This window comes from Budorcas taxicolor, chromosome 2 (assembly GCF_023091745.1).
Source record: "Budorcas taxicolor isolate Tak-1 chromosome 2, Takin1.1, whole genome shotgun sequence".
NCBI lineage: Eukaryota > Metazoa > Chordata > Mammalia > Artiodactyla > Bovidae > Budorcas > Budorcas taxicolor.
Genome location: NC_068911.1, coordinates 170,051,591 through 170,078,978, shown reverse-complemented (window position 1 = coordinate 170,078,978; position 27,388 = coordinate 170,051,591). Strand labels below are relative to the sequence as shown.

Below are 27,388 nucleotides of genomic sequence, written 5' to 3'. Positions count from 1 at the left end.
TAATCCCTGGGCCTTAGTTTCCTCACCTGTAAATGGGGGTGCTAATCATAGAACCAGATTCAGGACTCTATTAAATGAAAAGATGACCGTAAACACACCAGGCATTCAGCTGACATTTAATAAATGAGTTATTATTATTACTACTATTTCTCCCCAGCCTGACTGTGAACTCCTTCAGGACAGGGACAGATCTTGTTCAGGTCTGTGTTCCCAGGCTCCTGCCTAGCAAAGGGCCCTTCACAGAGCCAATACTTAGTCATTGTTTGCCAAGCATAGCTGTAATTCCCAGCTCCCAGACTCTTTCCCCTGGCTATTCTTTTAGTAAGTTAAGGGTCAACACTTCTTAATGGGAGAGGGGGGAATCCTTATTCCCTGTTCTTGTTTCCACCCAGAGTCACATCAGCTGCAGGAGTTTCTCAAAGGGGGACCCAGGGGGTAGGACAAGTCTTCACTGCACAGGTACATGTCAGGATGTTAAGTACCCCACTTCCTGTCCATTGCTCCCCCCTCTCCCCCCACCCCCAACCCCCACTCCCGGCCCATCACTGTGACTAACAGAACTGCCTCCAAACCTCTCCAAAAGCCCCTTGGAGGCAGAGTTGTCCCAAGTGAAATCCAAGGAGCTAGACTCTCAGGCCTCTGCCCACCCAGCCCTACCCTTGTCCCTTCTGGGGAGCTTCAGAGGATCCACTGTGGTCCTCCCCCCGCCTCAGTGGAGGAGGCCTGAGGTTCTGCTGAGGTGCCTGTGATGAACAGTAAATCTGCTGAAATCAAGTAAAGACTTAGTGAAACCACTGCATGCGGACTGAAAGCCACATCAGTAATAAAGGGGATATTTTGATCTCCAGTTACTTGATTCTATATCCATCTCTCAGTTCATCCTAAGCTCATATGAGGATGAGATTCAGGACTTTGGGGTGTCCTAGAACACACCTTGGGTACCCTGTGATTAGCAGCCATTAGGGCTCTCTCTAACCTCCTCCTCCTCCCAGCAGCTAAAACGGGCCCATTCACCTCCCACTGACCACCGTCCCTCCCACAGGAAAAGATTTTCATGGCTCAAGGATTCATATGGTCACTCTTCTTATTTACAAAATCAGTAAACACACACATGATTCAGAGAGGTGATGAGCCCTCAGCAACCCTCTCCTTTGCCCTGGGCTTGGACCCCGGTCATGTACTACAGCATCCAGCCAGTGGGAAAGGGATCTGCCAGAGACTTTCTCTGTGTTTGTAACTTACAGACATGAGAGAATTGAGCAGGTGAATTCTGGGGGTCTGGACCAGGGTGGGTTGACAGGTAGGAAAGAAGGGACAGGTGATAAGTGAGGGAGAGGATATACAATTTTATAAATAACTAGAAAAAAATCTCAGCATTTCTTTTTTGGGGGGAAGGAGCACAGGCAGGAAAGCTAGAGGCATGTAGGGGCTTAAGTGGGAAGAGGAGAGACAGAGCTTGGGGCCAGAGTGGCTGAGGGATGATCTCTGAGACTCGATTTGTCCCATCTCTAAAATGAACAGGTTGCCCTAGATGAACCCAAAGCAACTTGCTTGCTCTGACATGCTAGGACTCTATAGGGTTCTAGCCCTGGGGGTTTTGGGACCAGAGCCCTAGGAATAGGAAGGGGTTGGTGGGCACCCCCAGAGAGGTGGTTGATGCCCAATCAGGCTATGTCTCATCCCCAGGCTGGTACTGGGGTTCTGTGGAGGTGAAATAGTCCTCAAGGAAGGACTGCAGGTACTCGAAGGTGGGTCTCTCCTCCGGGTCCAGACGCCAGGTTTGTTCCATGACCTCGTACAGGGATGCTGGGCAGCCTGGGGGGCACGGCATGTGGTAGCCATGCTCCACTTGTTCCAACACTTCGCGGTTATTCATGCCTGGAAGGTAGGGCTCTGTCAGTCAGAGGGCCTAGCCCCTCCTGAAGAAGCAACTAGGAAGAAGCTCTTCCCATGACCACCATTCCACCTCCCCATCCCCCAGCAAACCTGGGTAGGGGACTCGGCCCTTGGTGATGAGTTCAGTGAGTAGAATCCCAAAGGACCACACATCTGACTTGATAGTGAATCTGCAAAAGAGGGCAGCCTCAGGGGCTGTCCACTTGATGGGGAACTTGGTCCCTAGAGAGATTAAGGGAGAAGAGAAAGTTAGTGAGGAAATCCCTGGGAATAGCTAGATTAAGAGAATGGCATCTTTGGGAACGGTAACCCTAAGCACAGAGGTCTCTGGGCATAACAGGAAAGACCTGGTATCTAGCCAGAACTTGCTAAGAGTGTAGTATACTGCTGGGCACTTTGCAAACATTGTAATAATTCTCATCATAATTATAGCTAACACCTGTATAGCCTCTACCATGTGCCAGGCACTGTTTTAAGCAATTTACATGCAATAACTCATTTTAACCTTCAGGAAAAAAAAACCCTGTGAGTTTTATTACTATTTTTTTTTATTATCCTTGTTGTGTAGAAGAAGAAAAGGTGGCACTAAGTAGTTAATAACTTGCCCAAATCATACCAACTTCCACGTGGCTAAGATTCAGACCCAGACATTCTGGCTACAGCGTTTTTGCTATTACACTCTATGGTCTTTCACTTGAGATTTATAGAGGTGCCTGGCACATAGGAGGTGCTTGATAAATATCTATTGTTTGAGTATTTTCATTGGGATTGTTCACTGAGAATCCCATTGTGAGAAAAGACAGCTCCCAGAGAGGTTAAGTGACTTGCCCAAGGCCACATGACTGGTAAGTGGAGGAGCTGGGTTTGAACCCAGAGTTGCCTTTTATATTATATCGGAGTAGGAGTGTCCTGGATGGTCTGGGAGGAGGCGGGGCCCCATGGTAGCCCCTTGGTGCACTGGGGAGCTCTTGGAAGGAGGGGTGAGGCAGGGCACCTTGCTGGGGGTTGTACTCGTCATCCTCGATGAGTCGGGCCAGCCCAAAGTCAGCGATCTTGCACACCAGCCGCTCCCCGACAAGGATGTTGGCTGCCCTGAGGTCACGGTGAATATAGTTCATGCGCTCCATGTAGGCCATGCCCTCAGCAACCTGGGGGCAAAGGTTCAGAGATGAGGACACCATATTTGTGTAAGTGATCATTTGAAAAATCCTATTTTTCAGACTGAGGCCCAAAGAGAGGGGCAGGGTCCTGCCTCAGGTCGCACAGATGGTCCAGGCGTTGGGGCTGCACTTCCAGGAGCAGGCTAGGTGCTGGAGGACCCAGGGGTTTGTGGAAGACGATAAGAGGGGCTCTGAGAGATAAAGGCGGCTGTCTCAGCTTACCTGTGCTGCCATGTCCACCAAGTGGGGCAGCTTCAAAACATGGCCCTGCCGGTCCTTGAGGAACTCCAGCAGGCTACCTGGGGAGAAGAACTCAGAAAATCAGCAGCAAGAAGCAGAGGGTGGGATGATTTGAGAGAATAGTACCCAAACATATGTATTACCATATGCAAAAGAGATAACCAGTGCGAGTTTGATGCAGGAAGCAGGGCACCCAAAGCTGGTGCTCTGCAACGACCTGAAGGGATACAGGTGGGGAGGGAGGCTGGAGGGACCTTCAGAGTGGAGGGGACACATGTATCCCTATGGTCGATTCATACTGATGCATGGCAAAAATGCAGTATTGTAAAGTAATTATCCTCCAAATAAAATAAGTTAATTAAAAAAAAAAGAAAAGCAGCAGTTAAGACCCTACTCCCAGCCTTGGGCGCGCCTTCTCTCGCTTGGCCCCACCCCCTGCTCCCAGTCCTCTCACCCTAGATCCGCGTCCCCTCAACCCCAAACACACACCCACTCGGGATCCCGCCAGGTGCCTCAACCCCTCACGGATTTCGGCCAGACCGTATTCCCACCGACAACCTTATTCTGCCCAGATGTCTTGGACCGCCCCACAAGGCTCCGTCCCCGGGCACAGACCCCGCCCTGTCTAACTTGGCCCCCGCCCAAACTTCCAGTGTTTTTGTTCTCATTCCGGGGCCCCTCACTCGGACTCTGCCCAGCGTTCCTCGTCCCTTCACAAATCGCCACCCCGGTTCCTCCCCCAGATGCACCCACCTTAAACTGGGACTCCCCCTGAAAACCCCGCCTTCCCAGACCCCGCCTCCTTGACCCCGCTCCTCACCGTGGCACATGAACTCGGTCACGATGTAGATGGGCTCCTCGGACACCACCGCGTACAGCTGCACCAGCTTGTCGTGGCGCAGCAGCTTCATGATCTGCGCCTCTGCCAGGAAGGCCTTCGGGGACATGGTGCCCGGCTTTAGCGTCTTCACCGCCACCTTGGTGCTGCCGTTCCACGTGCCTGTCGCGTGGAAAGGCTTGTCTGGACCAGCTCCCCGCCGCCCCCAGCCCTAGCCCCGGCCTCGGGCCGATCCCCCACACCACTACCCCACCCACAGCCCCTCCCCCGCTCTCGGGACCTCCGTACCCAGCCACACATCCCCAAAGCAGCCGGTGCCCAGTCGGCGCTCCAGCGTGATGGAGCTGCGGCTGATTTCCCAGGCGTCCTTGGCCAGGCCCAGCGTCTGCGGCTTCATGGTGGTGCAGGCTGCCGTGAGCAGATGGCACAGCCCATCGTTCACCTCTGGGCAGTGGGGCATTGGGAAGTTGAAGGTCAAAGGCTGGCCAGGATGCTCCACATATTCCTCATCCCCACCCCAGCCTCCAAGACCAGTTAAAAGGCACTAGGGCACAGTTGAGGGTCACAGGCCAGGGTAGAAGGCAACCCAGCCCACTGAGTAGGTGAACATGTTGGTGCCCAGGGAAGGAGGTGGCACCGGAGGGAGAGATGATTCCTGTAAGGACTGACGGCCTTCCCATAAGAGGTGGCCTCCAGCTGGGCCTCCAAGGATAAGATGGGATTCTGACAGGTGGAAATGGACTTGGGAATTCCAGACAAAGGTGTGGACAGGAAGCCTTCGCCCTTCCACACAGCTATGCTCAGCATAACCAACCAAAGCAAAAACCAGGGTTGGATGCTAACCTTCTCCTCCACCCTAGAGCCCATCCTCCGAGTCAAGTCCATTCAGTCTCCTACTCAGCTCAGACATTAGGGGGGCGCTCTCCAGCCATGCAGAGCTTCACGCCTCAGTTTCCTCTGGAAACTTACAGAGCAGGATCCTGGGCCAGGCGTCCAGACACTTGGGTTCTAGTTCTGGTCCAGGCACAATTGCTTTGGGAGCCCTTTCCCTTCCCTGGGCACCTCAGTCTCAGCCAATTGGTTCAGGAATCTCAAACGCACGCCAGCCTGAAGGGCGGCCCTCACCAAGGTAGTGCTGCACCAGCTCCTGCACGGAGTCAAACTGGGCCCTCGTTGTGATGTAGTAGCCACCAGTGTCCAGTTTGCGGATCTTGTAATGCTTCACATGATCGCCTCTGGTCTGGTCCCAATCCCGGATGGACAGGGAGTAGGCGCCTATGGGCAAGGGTCACCTTTGGGTCTGCTTTCCTCCTCACCAGCCCCAGTCTGGAAGCCTGGGGAAGCCCAAAAGGCTGGGGACTCTGAAGTTGGATGGCCACACCCCTTGAACCCAGTCCCCATCTTAGCTCAGTCCCTCCAACCCTGTCCCAAGCCCCACCCCAGTGCTCCTGAAAGTGAAGGGAAAGTGAAAGTTGCTCAGTCGTGTCCGACTCTTTGCGACCCCATGGACTATACAGGAATTCTCCAGGCTAGAATACAGGTGTGGGTAGCCTTTCCCTTCTCCGGGGGATCTTCCCAACCCAGGGATCGAACCCAGGTCTCCCAAATTGCAGGCAGATTCCTCACGAGTTGAGCCACAAGGGAAGACCACTGCTCCTAGCCCCACCCAAATGGCTAGGCTGCCCCCACTGGGTGGGCAGTGGCAGAGCCCTCACCTTTGGTGGTCTCGCTCTCTCTAATGAGGAAGGCCCCGCGGGAGTTCCCTGGGGAGAGCAGCTGCCTCTCAGCGTCCTTCCTCCCGATCTTTCCGAAGTACCACCTGTTGGGAAAGGCCAGCAAGAATCAGATACACCTGGCTCAACCCCCAACTCAGTCTCCCGGGAAAAGTCACCTCACTAGCCAAGATTCGATTTCCTCACCCAGGAAATGGGGGTCACACACCTGCTTTGCAGCCTGACAAGGAGGATCCCAGAGCAGGGACACAGAGCATGCCTGGCACACAGGAGGTGCCCAGTGAAGCTTAGCTTTCTCCTCTTCACTCTCCAGGTTTCTCTCTTATTCATTTATTTGGTGGCAAGGGATCTTCCTTTCGCTGGGAGGGCTTCTCCCTAGCTGGGGCTCACAGAATCTAGAGGGCAGGCTCAAGAGTTACGTGCATGGGCTTAGTTGCCCCCGTGGCACGTGGGATCTCAGCTCCTGGACCAGGGGTTGAACCCCAGTCCCCTGCATTGGAAAGTGGATTCTTAATCACTGGGCCACTGGGGAAATCTCCTCTCTGAGTTTCTCTTGAATTAAAATTGCTAGACTTCATCAGGGAGTCACTACAGCTCCTTCCATAGGCTCATTTACAGATGAGGAACTTGAGGTTCAGAGAGGGGAACTGACCTGCCCACAAGGCTAGCTGATGAGCTCTATCTAAAACCTTTGCCTCCCACCCTACTTCTTTACTCACCAACCCACGCAGTCACTCAGATTCCTCTCTCCACATACTCCTCAAACCCTTTCCTCATTTGGCATCCAGAACAACACCCTTTTCTGCTACTCTTCTTTCTTTTTTTTAACCCCCTTGGCCATTGAGCATGACTTGCAGGATCTTAGTTCCCTGCCCCAAGGATTGAGCCCAGGCCAAGGCAGTGAAAGTGCTGAGTCCTAAGTACTGGACCACCAGGAAGTCCCCTTTTCCCTCTTTCCCTCCACTCTCTAAAGCCTGGATGTTGTTCTAAGTCTCAACTTCAACTCAGACCTCAAGCATTCCTGCTGTCTCTCGGATATACTTCCTGGGACTGAGCTGTAGCCTTGAACCAATGGTGAGATTACAGCGGGAGGAGAGCCAAAGTGACCAGAGGTGCCACAGAAGACTCAGGTGTCATTCGATCACTAAATTGGCTTGTGATCACCTTGGGCTGAATTAAAAGGAGCACGGTTTTCAAATTAAGGGAGGTGGCAGTCTCAGTGAACTCTGGGACGTCAAGCCACACCTGGTTACCAGGCACAGTCTGGGGAACAAGGAAAGGCATTGGCGAGTTGTGTCCAGGAGGGCAGGCAGAGTGGGGAAAGGAGAAGCTGTGTAGACAGATCACATTCTCAAGTTTTTTCAATGCTCTGCCCCCTCCTCACACCTTGACATTAGCTACTTCCTTAATTATTGACTTAACAATAACAGCACCTATTCTGTGTCAGGCTCTGCTGTCTTACATGTGTGTATTCATTTCATTCTTATAACAATATTGTGAAATAAGTACTGTTATTAACCCCCATTAGACAGATGAGGAAATTGAAATACCTAGTGGTTAAGCAACTTACCCAGCTACACGGCTGTTAAGCTGTGCTGCCAGAATAGGAACCCAAGCTGTCTGGTCTCGGGCCTGCACTCTTAACCACGACAGCGCTCTTAACCACGACGCTGCACGGAGCACCTCTCAGAGCTTCACAGCACTGCCTCTGAGATGTGGACCCCCACATCTCTCACCTGCCTCATCACCTCCTCTCCTCCAAGAAGCCTCCTATCACCCTCTCCAGATGAAGGCCTCCTGCCATTTGAGCTCTGGAGCCTGTCCACTGGCCTCTGCTCAGGGACACCTCTCCCCCACCGACCAGCCTGCATCTGCCTCCTCTCCACACCACCAGCCCCTACATGGGGCCACACTTCTTCTTTCCCCAAAGGAAACCATTCTAAGTTCTATCTTACCCCCAACGTTCTGCTCTATCTCTCACCTTCCTTCACTTGAAAAAGCCCTTCACACTTGGGTCTCTGCTTCCTCACCTCCCACTCCCTCCCAGGCTCTGCTGTCTGGCCTCCACCCTCACTTCACGTGGAGGGATGTCTCACCAAGGTCAACCCTGTTGCCAAATCCCGTGGCAGCTTCTGACATTCCCTCTCTTGTTTCCTGAAACCTCCCTCTGCCTTCTTGGTTGTTCTGACTTGGCCTGGCCTGGTCTGCCAACAGCTCCTGCTCCCTCATGCCCGGCTTTTTCCAGAGTTGGGTCCTAGGACCAGTCTCTTTCATTTTCTTCCTTCACACCTCTATGCAGCTCTGATGATTCTTTCTACTCTGAAGAGTCCTGAATTTCCACCCCAGCCCAGGCGTGACCTCTGCAAGAGCCACAGCCAACAAACTAAGGAATCTCAGTACTAGTTAGAAAAGGATGCCCCTTCATCTGGGCTAATGCAGGCGCATGGCTTAGCATGGGCTGGGCAGCTCTCATGCAAAGCACACCTAATCTAACTGCTGACTTAATTGTGGGTGTTCCTCTCCATGAATTCAACCTCACAAGCCCCTTCTCATGTATCTGTACCTGTTCCTGGGTTCCCCACTTTAGTAAACAGCACCTACTCGGCTCTACAAGAAGCCTGTGGGTCACTTTGGATCCTTCTCACTTCCCACAGCCCAGCAGCAAATCAGTCACCAAGTCCTGGTGACTCCCACTCTGCAGTCTCTCCAATCTCTACTTTTCCTATATATGGATGTATATGTGAAGCTAGATTAAAAAGTGTTTGTGAGCCTCAGTTTCCTCATCCTTAAAATGGGATAATAATAGTATCCATAGAGAATTAAATGAATCAAGGTATGTAAAGTACCTGTCACAGTATCTCAATTTCATCAGGGTATTAAAAAATGATATTTCTCTGATTGCTTAACAGAATTAATTCTAAGTAATGTCTCCTTCTATGTGTTTAGCACTTCACAGTGTTTTAAAAACTCATACACAGTTGTTATCACTGAGAGAATATATGTCTATATATGGCTTCCTTAGTGGTTCAGTTGGGAAAGAATCTGCCTGCAATGCAGGAGACCCGAGTTCAGTCCCTGGGTTGAAGGAAATGGCAACCCACTCCAGTACTCTTGCCTGGAGAATTCCATGGACAGAGGAGCTGGGCAGGCTACAGTCCGCAGGATTGCCCAAGAGTTGGACATGACTATGTGACTAACTTTCACTTTCATAAATATATAACACTTAGCAAATGTAGCCAGACTAGCTGGGTTCAAATACCAGCTCCACGTACTTACTAGCCATGTGAACTTGGGCAGGATATTTAATTTCTCTCTGCCTCAGTTTCCTCATTTGTAAACCAGTATAGTATTAGTTGGGCTTCTCTGGTGGCTCAGAGGCTAAAGTGTCTGCCTGCAATGCGGGAGACCCGGGTTCAATCCCTGGGTCGGAAAGATCCTCTGGAGAAGGAAATGGCAACCCACTCCAGTATCCTTGCCCGGAGAATCCCATGGATGGATAAGCCTGGTGGGCTACAAAGAGTCGACTTTGTTAGTACACAGAAAGCACTCTGAATAGTGCTCAGAATATGGTGCGTGCTGGATAATATTACCTACTATTAGTATCATCTCTCTTATCTTCTTGTATCCTCACGATGACCTTACTGGATTATAGATAAGGAGACCGGCTCAAAGTGTAGCTGCGACTTGCTCAAGAGTGGCTTGAATCTGGACTCCAGAGCCCTGCCCTTAAGGCGTCCCCCTACTTTACTCACTCTTCAGCCTGGATGGAGTCCACAGGGGCCACGTAGTTGCTGGGAATGTAGCCAGTGTGTCCGGAGCTGAGGGACCGAGCCTCCCACCAGTCACCCTCGCTGGAGACACAGAACAGAGGGTTTCGTTGGCAACCTAGCCCCTGGGGCACCATGGGGCCAGGCAGGGTCACATTCAAAGATCAGGCAAACACTGGCCCTGCCAACCCCTCACCCGGCACATACCACCCCCAGGGCTTTTGCCTGTTTTGCCCCCAGCCACTGCAGCTGCCCTGGGAGCTCTTCCCTGCAGAAGGAGTGTGTGTGGGGACATCTGGGCCTCCTGGCGTTCTTTTCTGGCACCTCAGCTGGGCTGGGGTTTGGGCAGGCAGTGAACAGCTAACTAGGTCACTTCCCCATTAAAAACCCCTCCAATGGCTACATTTCCTTCTTGATAAAATCCAGACTCCTCAAGATGGCTTAAAAAGCCCTGCGGACACTGTTCCCACCCAGTCCTCCAGGATCTGTTCCGCACTTCAGACTTTATGACCCTTCTAATCTGAACCACTTGGTGGTTTCCAGAAGTCATCGTTTAGTTTCATTCTAACTTTCTTCCTTTTTTGTCACCTCTTCTTTCAATGTCTCTTCGTTTTTCTGGTCTCAGCTTAGAAATCATCTCCTCCAGAAAGCCTACCCTGATCACTACTACCCTAGAGGCCGTGATTGGTGTTCTTTCCGTGCGCATAGTTCCTCAGGCTTCCCCTACATAGTAGCAGTTACCCAGAGATTGTTATTGTCCTGTCTCTTTCTCCAGTTAGACTGGCATTTCCCGAGGACAAGGACCAGTAAGATTCTTCTCTGGGTCCTGAGCCGGGGGGGCCTGATCACTTACGTGTTGTTCAGGATGTGGAACTTCTCGCCCTTGGTGAAGGTGAGATCATCCTCCGTTCGGGCCTCATAGTCATAAAGGGCGATGAACATGGTCACCCCAATCCCTGCAGAGTCAGGGTTACTCATCAGAGGGCTCCCTGAGGCTGCACCCCCAGAGTCCTGTTCCTCAGACAGGCTCTCTGCCTTTCCACTGAGGCAGTGCCCTGGAGCTCAAAGGTCTTTGGAATCCAGTGGATTTCTGATTTGGACCCTATGGATTGAGGACAGATACCATCGAGCTCATCCCTCCTCCCCTGGGGGCTCCCTGTGAGTCCCTTCTGCTCTCCCCCACCATGCAGACATCCCACTGGTAACTGTCTTCAGGGTCCTTTCGTCAGACGGGGAACAGAGCTCTGTCTGCCCCTCAGATGGGAGTTTCTGAGGGTAGGGCTGGACGGGCTCCCTCAGACTGCGCTAAAAGCAGGGCTGTGTCTCCCAAGTCATCCTGGAGGTTCTGAAGGACAAGGCCAAGTCTCTTCTCCCCTGAGGTCCTGTGAGGGTCCAGTCAGTGCTTGCCTCCAGCCCCCTGGCCTCACCTGAGATGCCCCGGATGGTGCCCGCATCGAGGAAGGCGGGGCTGGCGGGCTGAGGGGAGAAGCTGTTGTAGTTGGGGATGTGGGAAAAGGAAGATGCAGGCCGGCTCTGAGTGGGGTCGGGGCCGTAGCGGTCTGCAGCCCCATAGTTCTTGAAGTCCCCTTCCAGACCATCATCCTCTTTGGCCCCCGGCTCCAACTTCTTGCAGAACACACAGCCCATGCCAGGTGCCCTGCTACAGAAGGGGGGCATGGTTCACTCAGGGGTCCACGTGAGACATGCCACCCTAGGCACACCTGCATGCACACTGACATATAGTGTGCAGAGGCGTGCAGCTGCCTCACTCAGGCCTGGCGGGGGGAGTTCTCCCTAAGTGAGGGATAAAGGGGGGCAGGGTCTCCATTTTGTCCTCCCCCACAGCTGCATTAGTGTTTCTGGAGAGTATATATCTCCGCCACAGGACTGGTTTTCTGTTTCAAGATATTTCTGTGTTTATGTACATGTTTTTGCCTCCTATTGCTTCAGTGTGTTGGGTTTCTATGATCCCCCTCAGAGTGCTTGCATGTGTGTGTGTGTGTGATGACCCCCCTCAGAGTGCTTGCGTGTGTGTGTGTGTCTTTCATGTGTCTCTTAGTATTTGTGACTTTGCTCATGGGTGCTTGTCTTTGTGTGTATCTAGGCAGCTCTTTGTGAATGTCTATGTCTGTGTGTATGTGAGTGTGTTCTTGTATGAAACGTCTCTGTGTGCTCATCTGCTGGAATGTGTCCATATGTATGCGTTTCTGTGTCAGCATGTATGTGTGTGTCTCTGTGTTTGCAGGTGTGTGTGAGTGAGTGCGTCTGCGTGTCATGACCGTGCATGTAGCCCTGTGTGGGAGTATTTGTGCCTGCCTGCCTGCATGTATCTGTGTGTGCAGGTCTGCGTCAGTCCGTGTGGGTATGTGCATGTCTGTGCATGTGCGCATGTCTGTGTGCCGATGCGTGTTTGTGTGTGAGTGTGTGTGAGGCCTGTGTGCCTGCACCTGGAGAGTCCCTGCAGAGGGGGATCAAGGCCATTTCCTGTCGTGGGTCCAGCCTCTGGCCTTTCAAGCTGTCTCACTCTCGCTCCCCCATCTGTTACCTAGCAACAGGGCCCTTGTAGGAGGAAGGGGCTGTGAGGAATTGTGGGGCCCAGAAAGGCCACCGCCACCCCATTTCCTGACCCGGGGAGCCCTCAGCCCCCACTCACCCCTCAGGCCCCTACTCCTGCGTCAGTAGGGCTGCGGCATGGTCCTTGGGAGGGGCCGGAGACCTGAGGGCTGGACAGAGGACACAGAAGATGAAGTCCCTGCCAGGCTTCTGGCGGCCAGATGCCCACACGTGTCCTCTCCAGGGAAGCCAGGGGCCTGGGCTCTGCCCCGACAGGACTCCTCCTTCCTTTTCCTCCTGGCCTCCATGGCTCACTTAATCATCCACCCTCACACAAGGCCCACCACCCACACCAGCCCTCTCACACTCATCTCCACCTGACACATCAGCACACGAGCAGCACACACAGCGGCACAGTCACCCTCGACACTCACAGCACACCCCTGCCGAGCGGGCTCAGCAGCACCAGCACACAGCGACACAACCAACTCACACGAGCCCAAGCTCGCGTCACGGCAACGTGCGCACACGCACGTGCACACAGGTTGCCCACTCAGGCTCACAGACTCGTACACTCATGTAAGCACATCTCTGGGTTAGACCCAGGTCTCTAACAGGATTTCTATCAGCCCTGTTCAGTTCCCTCTAGGCCTCTGGTCACTGTCTCCTAAACCCAAGCCCTCCCTCTGAGCTCTGCCTTGGCACCCCTCCCTGGTCTGGGTAAACCCCAGCAGCCCCAGGACTACATTGAATAGTCGAGGGAAGATGGACACCTACCTCCAGAGCTTGTTCCACACCACGGAAAGGCCCAGGTCAGAAGTCAGGACCACCAGGTCCCTTGGGAAGCCCCCAAGGGAGCCAAGGCTTTCCCGGTAGCTGTGTCTTCTGAGTGACAAGGCAGGCAGGTCATTGAGCAAGGGCTCTCCACACCCTGCCAGAAACTCTGCCATTGCAACACTCAGAGAGGAACTGCTGGGGAAAGGGCTCGACTTCCTCAGATGTGAGCTCTGCTGCTGCTGCTGCTAAGTCACTTCAGTTGTGTCTGACTCGGCAGCCCACCAGGCTGGGATTCTCCAGGCAAGAACACTGGAGTGGGTTGCCATGTCCTTCTCCAATGCATGAAAGTGAAAAGTGAAAGTGAAGTCGCTCAGTCGTGTCCGACTCTTAGCGACACCACGGACTGCAGCCTACCAGGCTCCTCCGTCCATGGGATTTTCCAGGCAAGGGTACTGGAGTGGGGTGCCATTGCCTTCTCCGGATGTGAGCTCTAGGGTGGGGCCAATCCGGTGTGCCTTCATTTCTCCCAGAGGACCCTCAGGACAGGTGTCCCGCCTCGCCTTTCTCGACTCCTGAGTCTGGTTCCCTTCTCCTCTCTATGGGTCCTGCCCACCTGTCCAGCCTGCACCACCTACCTCTTCTGGGAAACCTTCCTGGATCACTGGATCTAGCTGCTTGGCTGATGGCTCTGTCACACCAGTGCCTTGTGATCCCCGCTTTAGACCCACCAGCCTGTCTCATGCTCCGCTGCAACCATTCTCCCGTGTATGTGTAGGGGGTGACACCCATGTGGTGAATTATGAGGCGGGCTGTGGTTTGAGCTCCAAAATAGCCCCTGTTCACCAAGCCATTGCCGAGATCTTCACCTCAGGACCTTAGGACCCCTCCCCTGGGGTGAAGCCACTGTCTGAAGGGCTACAAGGGCTACAGGGCTGGTTAGGCTCAGGGAGAGAACAGACGCAGAGGTGGAGGAGGGGCATCTTGAGCCAAGGGAGGGGATTTCAGGCACCCAGGGGACAGATGGGGGTAAGAGGAAAACACAACCTACAGGGTGAGAATGGAGGTCTTCTCACAGGAAGACACACACACATCTCAGATGGCACACAGCCCTCCCAGCACACTGACACCCCGTCCCCTCAGCTACACAACAGTGCCTCACATGGACTCTCTCTCTGAGCTCCTCTGTACAGATTCACAGACATAGACATCTATGAATAGACACACACCTTCAGCCTTCATCCATCTACACACACACACAGAGCCTCTGCCATTATAGCCTTCCTCTGTGTCAGCCACTGCATTAAACACTTTACACATATTACCTCATTTTATCCTCACGACAACTCTACAAGGTTAAGGATTATGATTAATGCTAAGGCACCCAAGGCACAGAGTGGTTTAGAAACTTGCCCAAGGCCACACAGATGAGGTATCCTGGCACTTGGTTCCAGAATCTGAACCACTTCTCTCCATTGCCTGGTCACAGACACAGAGGCTTCCAGCCATTCCTTCAAGCACACACTGGTATACTGAGCCTCCACCGGGAAACCCAGAGATATATGTAGTCCTCCCCTAGCCCAGTCACAGATCCACACAGAGCTCCTCTCGATAAGTTTCAAACTTATACGATCTCTTGAGTTCCCACTTAGACATGATGCTGCCACTTCCAACAATACGCAGGTACCTGTTACCCCCATCTTTAAAAGTCAGCCTAAGGGGATCCCCTAATTCTGCAAGCCTGGAATGGGGAGGGGGTTCAGAGACCCTCCAAGAAGGAGGCAGAGGGAGAGCCCTGGCAAGGTTGATGGTGTGGGCGGGGGGGGGCAGGGGTGAGGGTATGCTGGTACACTGACTCTTAAAAGAAACGGGGGAATAAAAAGGCCCAGATTTGTAGCATTTGCTGATTTCCATGGTGTAAATATTCCCACCATGGCCGATTTCAAGTTACTGAAGTGACTTGCTGAACGCTGCGCTGGAAAAAGATTTGCAGAATCAGCTCCCCAGGGCCAGTACTAGGTAGCTGGCTCCAGCATACCGCTGCCGGAAAGAAACAAAGAGACAAACAGAGACTGAAATGAGAGGCAGCGAGACAGAGACAGACAGAGACTGAGAAAGAGAGGGGTCGAGACAGAGAGAACTAAAAGAGGCAAAGACAGACAAAAGAGAAAGGGAACACGGAGGGGCCTCTCTGCTCAGCATCTGCATGGAAACAGCCCCCAGGAATCTTTGTCTTCCACTAGCTCTCAACTCAGCTACAAGCCACCAATGCCTAGGAGCATAATTTGACTTCCAGAAGTCTGGGGAAGCGGGTGGGAAGGCAAATAACTATTAGTTTTAAAACGTTAAAGTATTAAACACCTACTCTGTGCCTGGGGCTTCCCTGGTGGCTCAGACAGTAAAGACCTGCAATTCGAGAGACCTGGGTTCCATCCCTGGGTTGGGAAGATTCCTCTGGAGAAGGGAATGGCCACCCACTACAGTATTCTGGCCTGGACAATTCCATGGACAGAGGAGCCTGGCAGGATACAGTCCATGGGACTGTAAAGAGTCAGACACGACTGAGCAACTTTCAGTTCTCTTCACTTCACGTCACTCTGTGCCTGGCACAGTGCCAAGCAAATCCCATGATTGATCTCATTTAGTGACCCTATGAGGTAGGTTTTATTATTACCCCTATTTTACAGATAAGGAAACCGAGTCACAAAAGTGTTAAATAACTTCCCAAAGATTATCTACACAGTGAATAAGGGGAAGCTAAAACACAACCCCAAGCAATTTGGCTCCAAAGTCCATCTTAAGCACTGCTTATTTTGAAGTCCTTGTGAAAGCAATACAGTTATGTACCTTCACGAGCCCCCCCAGAGTGCCAAGCCCTGTGCTACACACCCTGAATCCTCCTTACAGCCCAGTGAGGGGGAAGTGACCTGCCCAGGGTCTCTCAGCAACCACCGATTTTCAATAGCCCTTAGAATCTGAATCCAAGTCTCTCTCTTTTCTCAGGGCTGATATAGGTTGCCTGCTTACAAAGGAAGTGGCTCAGAGACCCGCCACAAGTGTTCTGGTCACTGCAGGGACTTGAGTCTGTTAATAAACAGGCCTCTTGGACATCTGGTTGACAGGAGTTGGCTTCCAAAGTCTGATCTGGGTCAAGATCAGGTTGTGGATGTCAGAACTGAGGTCCAATCCTGGACCACGGTGTTCCCACCTTCAGCATCTCTCCCTCTGTGTGGCCCTCCCAAGTTTTGGGGCCTTGATTGAATGACATCAGCCTTCTGAGCATCTGTTTTTGCATCTGTATCTTCCGTGCAGTTGTTCGGAAGGCTCTTGGCCACTGTGGTTAAGGGAGGCTGAGAATCACAAGCAGCAAAGCTAGAAAGGCCCCCAGGGATGATTTATCAGTCTACCTCTCTCTTGTGTGGAGAGGGGAAGTGAGTTGCTGGAGGTCAAACAGCCAGACCTGGGATTCAAAGCCAGGACTATTAATTCAAGTACAGAGTTCTGTTCCCAGCTGTGCTCTCCAAAGCCTGAGCAGGGGGGTCATGTTCTCCCTGATTGGTGAATGTCATATTTCCTACCCAGTCCCCGGACAACTGCTCATACCACCCCTGCCATATATATGGCAGCTGGCCATAAAGTGGAGAAACTGCCCGCCTCCCACCCCTCCTCCTGGACACAGGAGCCCCAGATGCACCCATCCTTTCTTCGGTCTATACTTGCCAACACCACATCAGGGCTTTGATGTAGACACAGGATGTCCTGTTTCCCCCTGATTTCTGCCAAGTATCTGTGGGATCTGGAGACTGATTTCGGCTCAAATTCTAACTGACTTGAGCCACTGGGCAGGTCACTTCACTTCTCGCTGAGCTGCAGTTTCTTCGCCTAAAAAATAGGAATCTCAATCCCTGCCTCCTGGGGTTGCTCCTGAGCCTCAATTGTGGTCAAGCCCCCGAGAGCACCCGGGGCAACTGTAGTTGCTAGGTGAACTTTCACTTCTGGCCCCTTCCCTTCAGGAAGCCCCCTCCAAGGCCGAGGGAGGAGAAGTGACGAGGCAGAGAAGAAAGAGAAGTGCTCAGGGTGAGGTGGGAGGGCTGAGCCAGCCCAGCCGCCTGGGGGATTTCACCAAAAGGGAACTGGGACTGAACAGGGGCAGGAAACCACCATCCAGCAAGAGTTCCGGCTTCTCCTCAGGGCTTCAGGCTGGCCCAGTGGGCAGGCCCGAGTCTCAGGCTCGCCGCACCCCATCCCTCACCAAGGCCTGACCCTCTGATGAAGGCTTCCATTCCTCACTGAGACCTTCCACCCCTCCTTGGCTCCAGTGCCCTTCCTGAGCCTCCATCTCCCTCACTGAGGCCTTCATCTCTCATAGAACCTCCAACCATCTCACATCACTCAGGCCTATCACCCCCACCCCTAACACCCAGGGGCTAAGAAGACATAGCCAGCTCTGATTCTATCACTTTGGTAAAGCCAGTGTGTGGGGGTGAGGGAGGGGCCACACTAGCTTTCCCCTCCACAGGGTCCTCACCGTGTCAGCTGAATTTTCTCCACTTCTTGTGGGTATAAGTGTTTTCTCATCGGTTGCTGAAAACCTACCCGCTAGCCTCTAAAACAGAGATCTTGAGAGACTTGAGATTCTTGGGGGATGGAAAGCCATGAGCTGGTCCAGGGGGAACTGAAGGAGTAGGAGTCTGAATTTCACAGCGCGCCCAGACAGGAAGTCCCCTTCCCCAGGTTCAGTCAGAAGCCATCCTGGTTGACTCTGTGCAGGAAGGGCTCTGAGTCCTCTTTCCCAGCCCTGGGGTCCCCCTACCCATCCTCCCAAGGTCTGGCCACTTCCTTTGCCACATCAGCCCCAGGTGGCTGCAGAGAACACCCAAACACCCACACACATGCTCACATGCTCAAGCTCATTCACTCAAAGCCCAAACCATACTCACAAACACTCTCCACCCTCACTCACAGCTTCACACCCACTGGAAAGCAAGAACCAGCCACACAGCCTAGAAAACCCATATGTTCTTTCACCACTGACCACCGCCCCCGCCACCGCCGCCACCAACCCGGCTTCCCTCTCCTCTCCAGAGGGCAACGGAATTTGGTAGGGATGAGGAGGGAATGTAGGTTTCAGTTCTGTCTACATCCTTCACCACATCAGGGACAGGATGCCCGGCTTCTGGGTCCCTACTGCTGACCTGTCAGTTATTCACTCCCGAGCCTCCATCTTCCCATCTGAGAAGTGGGAACAGAGCCTCGCTCTCCCACCACCACACTCACAGATGAGAGGATATCAAAAGACTCAGAGATCACTGGTTTCAATAAAATGAAGTTTCAGGACTTCCCTGGCAGTCTGGAGGTTAAGACTCCACGCTTCCAATGCAGGAGGCATGGGTTCGATCCTTGGTTGGGGAACTAAGATCCCATGTGCCACGCAGCATGACCAAACATTTTTTTTTTTAATAAAACAATTTTAAAAAAGAAAATGAAGTTTCAATAAAATCCATATTCTTGAACTTTGCATTGTTTGGAATTGAGAAGAGCAAAACTTGCTGACAAACCAGTGTTTATATCATAAACACACACACACACAAATCACCAAAAAAATAAAAATAAATAAGGGGAAGGGTCAAGGACAGTCTCAAACTGGCTGACTTTCCCAGTATGGGGCCTCAACAGACCCACAAATATTTATTTTATAAGAAGTCACCTGTGTTTTGGTCCCTGGAGGCCCTGTCAGGCTTTCTGGTCCAGCTCTATGCTTATGAGAAACTGAAGAGGCTACCCCCAGGACACCGGGTGGGGTGGGGGGTGGGGGAAACAGCTTAGTCCACCCGAATCCCACGACTGGGGATAAGCTGGGGGATGGAAGCTGGGTAGGGGCAGGGATAATTTCCTACACAATGCAAATGAGGAAATTAAGGCCCAGAGAGGCCCCATAATTTGCCTAAAGTCACACAGCAATCCAGGTTCCAGTCTGGCTAAGACCCTGAGACTGCAGATCCCCCACCGCCCCGATCCCTGAACACCTGCACATCCTCGCCTTACTCCTCGGCCCCGCAGCTCGCCCGGAACTAAGGACTCAAAATGGGGGTCGGGGAGGAGACCACAGAGGGCAGCGCGGGCGTTGAGCCCCGAGGCAGCCCAGCGCTGGGCTAGGTCCCTCCGCCCTCTTGTTACCATGGAGACAGCCCCTCCCGGCAATCGCGGTCAAAGACAGGATTTCCGTCGGGGCGGCCAGCAATTCCCGGATCCCGAGAGGAACGTGGACCGAGATCACCGCTGCGGGAGGGGAGGGGGCACCCAGAGAGGCCCATCCCTGCCGAGGGCGGGGACTTCCCCAGGAAACCAGGACCCACGCCTCCGGCGCGTTGCAGGAGTCCCCTCGCCAGCCCGGACCCGCCCACCTGTGCGGGGCTGGAGTGTCTAGGGGGGCGCTTGTGACAGCCTCCCCTCCCCTCCCGGCCGCTGGCCTCACCCCACCTCCGACTTCTGCCGATTTCGGATAGAGGGGCTTCCTGGACCCTCGGGATTGCGACCCACATTCCGCGTCCTCCAGAAACGGTTTTCCTTGACTCCTTTTTGGCAGACCCCCTCCCCGCCCACCTAAAAGTCGTCCCTCTCTTCCAGACCCCTCAGCTTCTCCCCAGAGTCTCACTTTCAAGGTCTCTTTTAGTTTCTCAACCCAGACCCTTTTGAGGATCCCCTCAGTTTTCCTCTTCTGACTCAGCCCCTTCCCAGCTTCGTCTTTGCAGGTTCCCACCAGATCTTTTTTGGGAGCGTCTTTTAAGTCTACTTTCCCGGCCTTCCCTCAGCCCTCTCCCCAGACTGTATCAGTTTTTCACTTTCCAGAGTTCCTCCGTTTTCCTTCTTATGTCCTTTGCGGGGTGAGGACCCTTTGGCCTTCAACGCCCTCAGCTCCCCTCCCCAGGTTTAGGGCTTCCTCTCCGCACCCCACGTCCCCCTTTCTTCCCAGCCACGAAGGGACTGGGGGCGGGGCACCGCCGGCCCTTCCAGCTCCCCCGACGGCTCCTACCTGGTCCCAGGCGAGACCGCTTCTGACTGACCCCGGGGCTAGCCGGCCGGGGCTCCCAGCAGCCACGAGTGCCGACAGGGGTGGGGGCGAGCAAACGGGGGTGCTGCCCGCCTCTGACCGCGGGCCCCTCTGGTCAGGGAGGAGGAAGCCGCCTCGGACTTCTCTTATTGCAGCCGCGGCGGCGCGCGGTGGCGGTGGCGACGGGGAGAATTTGCAGTCACGCCCCAGCCCCAAGCCAGCTGCCCGGCGGCAGCGGGGAGGGGCCCTCACATCCCAGGCCCTCCCGCCCCCGCTTCCCACCTCCCCCGAGTTACCGCTGCTCGGTTTTCCCAGGCCTCCCCCCGCAACCCCGACCCCACCCCGGCTCCTCTCCCCAGATCTGAACCCTTAGCACAGACTTCCCCGAGACCCCCTTCAAAGGGGCAGATTCCTCACACCCAGAAGCACCTGCTCATTTAGAATTATTGCATTTGAGGTTAAGAGGGGGCATTTCTCCACCACTGCTCTGCTCTCTGGCCTTTGCAACTGAGAAAACTCGAGGACCACACCGGGACAGGCCTTAACCCGAGTTCTCACAGCCAGTTGACCCAAGGCTGCTGTTATCAGAGCCACTTGGTCTCCAGTCACCATGCTCTGCCATCCTTGGAGACTGGGCACTGGAAAGGTTCTGGGACAGCGAGGAGCCGCAGAAGACCCTTCTCTGCTTTTCAGAGGAATCAGTCATTCCGCTACACTGAGCAAGCAGGAAGGTGTCAGCCTCCCCCACCCCACCCCCAACTTTTAGAAAAACTAAGTGTAGCAATTTCTATCACAACAGTTCTAGCCTTTCCAACTAGTAGGGTTCGATGCCCCTCCCCTCAGCCTGGGGTTCAGTTTCCACCACTGTTACTTCTTCAGCCTTCAGCCAGGACCACCAGAATCTCTCTTGTCAGGGGAGGATGAGATGTGTGTGGGAGGGCTGTTTGGTGGAGAAGTGTATGTGTTGGGATATGGTGGGGAGGTCGGGAGGGGGCGTAAGCACAGATGTGTGAGTGTGTGGTTGTAGGCAATGAACACGATGACTGCAATTTTGGAATCAACAACAGGGACGCATTATGTAGGCATGTGTGTTTCTGTGTGTGAGCAGGGATGCCTGTGAATTGTCTCAATATGATTGCGGGGCTGCAGAGAACAGTCGGGTACAGGTAAGAATGCCTTTCATATTGGAGGAAGAGTGGAGAGGAAGGCACAGGGGAGGAGCTGGAGGTGTAGGGACTTGGGGAGGGTGGCTTCACCTTGGCTGGACCCTATCACCTCCCACCATCAAGTACTTCCTGCCTGACCATTGTTCCACCTGTTCAATTAACAAACAGATATTTATCATTGCCGGTCAGGTGTCAGGCTTAGGGACCACAGACGTGAAGGACACTGGTCCCTGCCCCTGGGGACCCCCCACCCCAATCTATCCGGCTCTGTCATCCTTCAAGGGCTGGCTTCTGATTTCCCGCAGAGCACTCGGCATCATTTGCTTGGTGACCACTGGTTCCTGGGGTGTGGGGTGTGGAATATGTTTTCCTCAAGGGCAAGGACTGTGTCTGGCTGTTGGCAAGGCCCCTGGAGTCCGGGCAGGGTTTGGCACAGAGAGGCAGGTTCTGTGAGTACAGGAGTGCATGAGTCAATCAAGAAGCAAAGGAACTAGCGGGCAAACAGATGAAAGTCCAGTGAAAAAATAAATGGATGTAAGAATTAAAGAACGAATGAAAATATCCAAGAATCAATGACTGACTATCCAAATGAATGGAAGAACAGAACTGTTTCTGCTTTTAAAATACAGATCAGACCACATAAGTTCCTTGCTTAAAACGCTAATGACAAAAAAAAACCCTAAAAAACCCAACTCTAATGGCTTACTTCCCATTCTGCTTGGAATAACAAAAATACAATTCAATAATAGTGAAAAATAACTAAATCCAAACCCTTTTCGTGGCTTCGGAAGAGTCGTGGCCCCTACCCACCTCTTAAGTTCCTTTTGGGCCATCTTCCTCTTCAGCCACACTGCAATCTTTTTCAGTTCCTAGAATACATTAACTTTTTGCCTCAAGATCTTCTCATATGCAGTTTCCTCTTCCTAGAACACTCTTTCCCTTGTTTTCCACAGCACTGGCTCCTTTCTGTCCTTTACCTTAAGTGCCGCGTCTTCAGAGAAGCCTTCCCTGACCACGTCAGCTAAGGAGGTCCCTTTATTCTTGCCCTTAGCGCTGAGTTTGTCTCCTTCATGGCAGGTGTCCCAATCTAGAACAGAGTAGTTCTCAGTTCATTGTTGGTTGACTTGGCTCTCTCTTGACCAGATCTGGGCTCTGACCTCAAGAGATACCTGGCTTCACCCAGGACAGAGATAAGCCGATTCTAGGACTCTCATTCATCCATTCAGAATATCCTGGTGATGAGGAATACGGACTCTCTGGGCCCAGACTGCCTGGTCTGTAGATCAGCTCTGCCTCTTTCTAGCTCCATGACTTTGGACAAATTATTGTAGCTTTCTGTGCTTCTGTGTCTTCATCTGTAAAATGGGGGAGTCTACCTTACAGGAGTCTTGGGAGAAATCAGTGTGCTCATACACAGTAAGTGACTTGTACATATGTACTAGTGACCTGTACATAGTAAGCGCTATATCAGGTGTTTGCTATCATTCTTTCATTCAGTCAATCAAACTCAACTTTCCCTGTCACTAGCCTGTGCCAGGCTGGGTGGTGGAGGCTCGAACAGGAGTCAGGTCCAGTCTTTGCCCTCCATGTGGCCCTTGCTCCCCACGATGGGTGCAGGACAAGGAGGCCATAGGAGGGGCCTGTTGAACACCCTCTCCCACTGTCATCGGTGCTTGCAGTTCCCATGCTTGCATGTTCCTTTAAATAAATTCTGAAAACTGAAATCAAAACTAAACACCAAGGGCCAGCAAGCAGCTGAGCACTCCTATCCATTTCCCATCCAGCCATCACTCTTGCTCTCACTTCTGTTTTCAGCCATATTGGATTCCGTGCTCAGTTGTGCTGGTGCCCCTGTGCCACACCCCTCACCCTCCAGGGTGCTTGCCTGGAAAGCCCCAGACCTGCAGCAATCTAACTGTCTACCTTCTCTGGGTGTGGAAGAGAAAAGCACCTGCCAGACAGGGTGACAGCTCCCAGATTCCAAGAACACTAACAAGGCCCAGCGGGCTTCCCGAGTGGTGCTCGTGGTAAAGAACCTGCGGGCCCATGCTGCTGACATAAGAGATGTGGGGTCAGTCCTTGAGTCAGGAAGATCTCCTGGAGGAGGGCATAACAACCCACCCCAGTATTCTTGCCTGGAGAATTCAGAGAAATTCTGAATTCTGGACAGAGGGGCCTGGCGGGCTACAGTCCACAGGATCGCATAGAGTCAGACATGACTGAAGCGACTTAGCATGCATGCAACCAAGCCCAGCAATCCTCCGGCACATTTCTTAGTAAGCTGGCCCTGTACGTCCACCCAAAAGGCCAGTTCACATAGTTTCTTCTGCCCTCCCCTTCCTTCCTCCACTTGCACTCCACATCCTCCCACCTTTTTAGGACTTCACACCTTCTGTGACCTCCTCTCTTGCACCATGTCTCTCCCTCTCCAAAGAATTAACCTCTCAGCATACAAACAGGTTCTAGAAGTTCCCACTCCCTCAAAAAACACAAAAACCTCAAAACTTTCCCTTAGAAAATGTAGCATTTATCCTGCCTTTCTTTGGAGAGGCTGCTGTTCATTGCTACTTGAAGGAAAGCTTTTCTTTGTAGAAAAATGTCACCTAATATACTAGAAGGAATGTGAGAACTAGAAAAACTCCATCTTGTAGCCTCACCTGATAATCGATTTAGGCAAGAACTCTCAATGATGTTGCATTAGTCACCTCGGTCTGCCACACCAAAGCCATAGATTGTGTGGCTCCAACAGCAAGCATTTATTTGTCATGGTTCTGGAAGCTAGCAGTTCCAGATCAAGGTAAGAACTCTCTTCCTGGCTTGCAGATGGCCACCGTCTCTGTGTCCTCACCTGGCAGAGAGAAAAGGCACTCTCCACTGTCTCTTCTTATAAGGATACACATTGGATTACAGCCCCATCCTTACAGCTTTGGGTATATGAATGCATGCTCAGTGTATGACTCTTTGCGACCCCATGGACTGTAGCCCACCAGGTTTCTCTGTCCATGGGATTCTCCAGGCAAGAATACTGGAGTGGGTTGCCATTTCTTCCTCCAGGGGATCTTCCCAACCCAGGGGTCGAACCCATGTCTCCTGTGTCTCTTACATTGGCAAGTGGGTTGCCACCTGGGAAGCCCCTTATGGCTTATTTAAGCTTAATTATTTCCATAAGGGCCCTATCTTCAAAGATAGCTACATTGGGGTTCTGGCTTTGACTTATGAATTTAAACGGAGGCCACAGTTCAGTGCATTGAAGGTGCCAAAGACACTAGGTAAAGGGATTTCTTATGAATTAAAAAAAAATTTTTTTTTTTTGGCTGTGCTGGGTCTTCATAGCTGCATGTGGGCTTTCTGCAGTTGGAGAGAGTAAGGTCTGCTCTCTAGCTGGCGGTGTTCGGGCATCTGGTTGTGGTGGCTTCTCCTGTCTTAGAGCACAGGTTCTAAGCTATGTGGGCTTCAGGAGTTGTGGTGCACGGGGCTTAGTTGCTCTGCAGCATGTGGGAGCGTCCCCAGCCAGGGATTGAACCCGTGTCCCCTGCATTGCCAGGCAGATTTCTAACCACTTGACCACGGGGAAGTCCCTAGGTGAAAGGTTGTAAAGAATACAGTGTTCACAGGGTGCAGGAGTCCTGCACAGCTGACCGGGCTTTTGCAAAGAGGCTCTCTCTTTTCAATGGAGAGATTTAGTGGACATCCCGTAACTCACCCATAACTGGTGTAAGTTGGCCCTTGTGCCTCCTCTTTCGATAACTGTTAGATAATCACCATCACTATGAAGAATTCTTGTTACAGATGCTTAACCTAAATCCAATTAGGGCTTAGCAAACCATGGGTCAAAGATGGTCTCTGCCTGTTTTTGTGTAGCCCATGAACTGTGAATGGTTTTTACATTAAAAAAAATTTTTTTTTGGTTGTGCTGGGTCTTCGTTGCTACATCCAGCTTTTTTCTAGTTGCGGCGAGCGGGGCTCCTCTTTACTGCTGTGCTCTGACTTCTCACTGCAGCGGTGCCCCTTGTTGAGGAGCACAGGCTCTTAGGCGTGGGGGCTTCAGTAGTTGTGGTATGTGGGCTTAGTTGTCCTGTAGCTTGTGGGATCTTCCCGGACCAGGGATCAAACCGGTGTCCCCTGCATTGCAAGCAGATTCTTAACCACTGGACTACCAGGGAAGTCCCAGTTTTTACATTTTTAAATGGTTCCCCCCAAATCAAAGAATAATATTGCGTGACATATGAAAATTACATTAAATTTCAGTTTCAACATCCTTAAATAAAGTTGCACTGGAACGTAGCCATGCTCCATTTGTGTGCTGTGTACATGCTACAATGGCGGTGCTGAATGCTTGCAATAGAGACTGTATGTGCTCCAAAGCCCCAAATATTTACTTTCTGCTCCTTTACAGAAAATGTTTGCCAATCTGTGCTCTCCACCTAACTTCCACTTACAAGCGATACCGAATTTAGAGGAAGAAGATAAACAACACTAGAGGGAACCTTCACACTCACCTATAATGTGGAACATTCTAGAAGACCACTGACCTGGTCATTTGAAAAACTTGTTGTCTTTTTTTTTTAAAGGCAAGATGGGGGTCACTATGCTATATGAAAAGAGACCAAAGAGACAACATCATTGCCAAATGTAACATATAAAAGTTGGCTAGAGAGTTCTTGGGAAAAACACAGCTATCATGGTGTGTATTGGTCAACGTGTTTTCCTCTTTCCCTCTCAGGCTTTTGGCTCCACTAGGGCAGGGGTTTTGTCCCTAGATCTTCCCAGCATATCAATAGTTCCCAGCACATCAGTAGATAGACGTTGGTTGAAAATAAGAATGAAAGGAATGTCCCTGGTGGTGCAATGGATAGGAATCTGCCTGCTAATGCAGGAGACACAGGTTTGATCCCTGGTCTGGAAAGATCCCACATGCCTTGGAGTACTAAGCCCCTGTGCCACAACTGTTGAACTCTCGGTCTAGAGCCCATGGACCATAACTACTGCTGAGCTAGTAGCTGCAACTGTTGAAGCCCATGTGCCCTAAAGCCCATACTCTGCAACAGGAGAAGCCACTGCACACTGCAACGAAGAGTAGACCCCACTTACTGCATCTAGGCAAAGCAACAAAGACCCAGCACAGCCAACAATAAAAATAAGTTGAATAAAGGAAGGAATGAGCCTTGCTTGAGGGAGAAGGATGACTCCCCAGAGGAGGGAGTGTCTGATGGTTTCTCAAGGAGAAGTAGGAGATGGCTCACTGGCAAGAACTTTGATAGAGCCGCTCCCCTACCCCAGTGGCTCTGGGTTGATGCTCCTTCTGGAGACCCGGACAACAGAATACTGACCAGCGGGCGCAGCCTCGGGCGGCCGAGTTTCAGTTCAGGAACAGGAAGAACCACGTTCTCAGAATAGCTCAGCAGCAGAATGGTTGGTCTCAGGAGGCACCAGGGTGACCACAGAGGGCATCCTGGTGGACTGGCCTCGTGTATGGGCAGGGGATGGACCCCCTGGTGATGCACATGAGTCCGATTGCCAACCCTTGGCCCAGCGGTCCCCCTGACCAGCAGCCTCTCTCTCCTCTTTTCTGGTCCAGGCTCAGTCTTCTAGGCAGGCAGCATTTTTTTCCCCCCTTTCTCTGGCTGTTGATCACTTCTGGTCTGTACTGTGCTAAGTCGCTTCAGTCCTATCCAACTCTTTGCAACCCTGTGGACTGTAGCCAGGCTCCTCTGTCCATGGGATTTCCCAGGCAAGGATCCTGGAGTGGGTTACCAAGCCTGCCAGGCTCTTCTGTTCATGGGATTCTCCAGGCAAGAATACTGGAGTGGGTTGCCATCCCTCCTCCAGGGGATCTTCCTGACCCAGGGATCAAACCCATATCTCTTATGTCTCCTGCATTGGCAGGCAGGTTCTTTACCACAAGCACCACCTAGAAAGGAGGGCTATTGGCATGCTCTGTCTTTTACAGCGGAGAAGGCAATGGCAACCCACTCCAGTATGCAGCAAGTCTTCACTGGGGTAAGAGGCAGGGCCGCTCATGGGCTGTGGGACCTCGAACAAGTGTCTACCCACCACTGGGCCTCTGTTTCCTGATCTGTACAAGGACAGGGTGGGACAAGATGCCCTGTGAGGGCTATTCAACCTCCAGATGTCTGGCTTGGAGTCTAGTCTTCTTGTCTTGTATGGACCAGGGACTCTCGGAGGACAGAAGTGGTCCTGGCTCCAGGA

General features: G+C 52.4%; 1 protein-coding gene across 1 annotated transcript; it reads right to left on the bottom strand.

Annotated features, from left to right (window-relative positions):
• Positions 1 to 949: 949 nt before the first annotated feature.
• FGR (FGR proto-oncogene, Src family tyrosine kinase) lies at positions 950 to 20,057 on the bottom strand. Its single transcript, XM_052656584.1, has 13 exons — positions 19,995 to 20,057; positions 12,288 to 12,357; positions 11,062 to 11,291; positions 10,488 to 10,590; positions 9,620 to 9,718; positions 5,850 to 5,953; positions 5,260 to 5,409; positions 4,423 to 4,578; positions 4,117 to 4,296; positions 3,279 to 3,355; positions 2,891 to 3,044; positions 1,987 to 2,118; positions 950 to 1,878 (listed from the first exon to the last, which is right to left on the bottom strand). The coding sequence occupies exons 3-13, from the start codon at positions 11,279 to 11,281 to the stop codon at positions 1,670 to 1,672; spliced, it is 1,584 nt and encodes a 527-aa protein (XP_052512544.1). The 5' UTR covers positions 11,282 to 11,291; positions 12,288 to 12,357; positions 19,995 to 20,057; the 3' UTR covers positions 950 to 1,669.
• Between the last annotated feature and the right edge of the window lie 7,331 nt (positions 20,058 to 27,388).

Coding starts and splice junctions, on each gene's coding strand:
- FGR (XM_052656584.1), bottom strand. CDS start 11,281: ATGGGCTGTGTGTTCTGCAAGAAGTTGGAGCCGGGGGCCAAAGAGGAT. Junction 4,579..5,259: donor GCTGGTGCAGCACTACCTTG/GTGAGGGCCGCC, acceptor CCCACTGCCCAG/AGGTGAACGATGGGCTGTGC. Junction 3,045..3,278: donor TGGTGGACATGGCAGCACAG/GTAAGCTGAGAC, acceptor CTTTGCCCCCAG/GTTGCTGAGGGCATGGCCTA.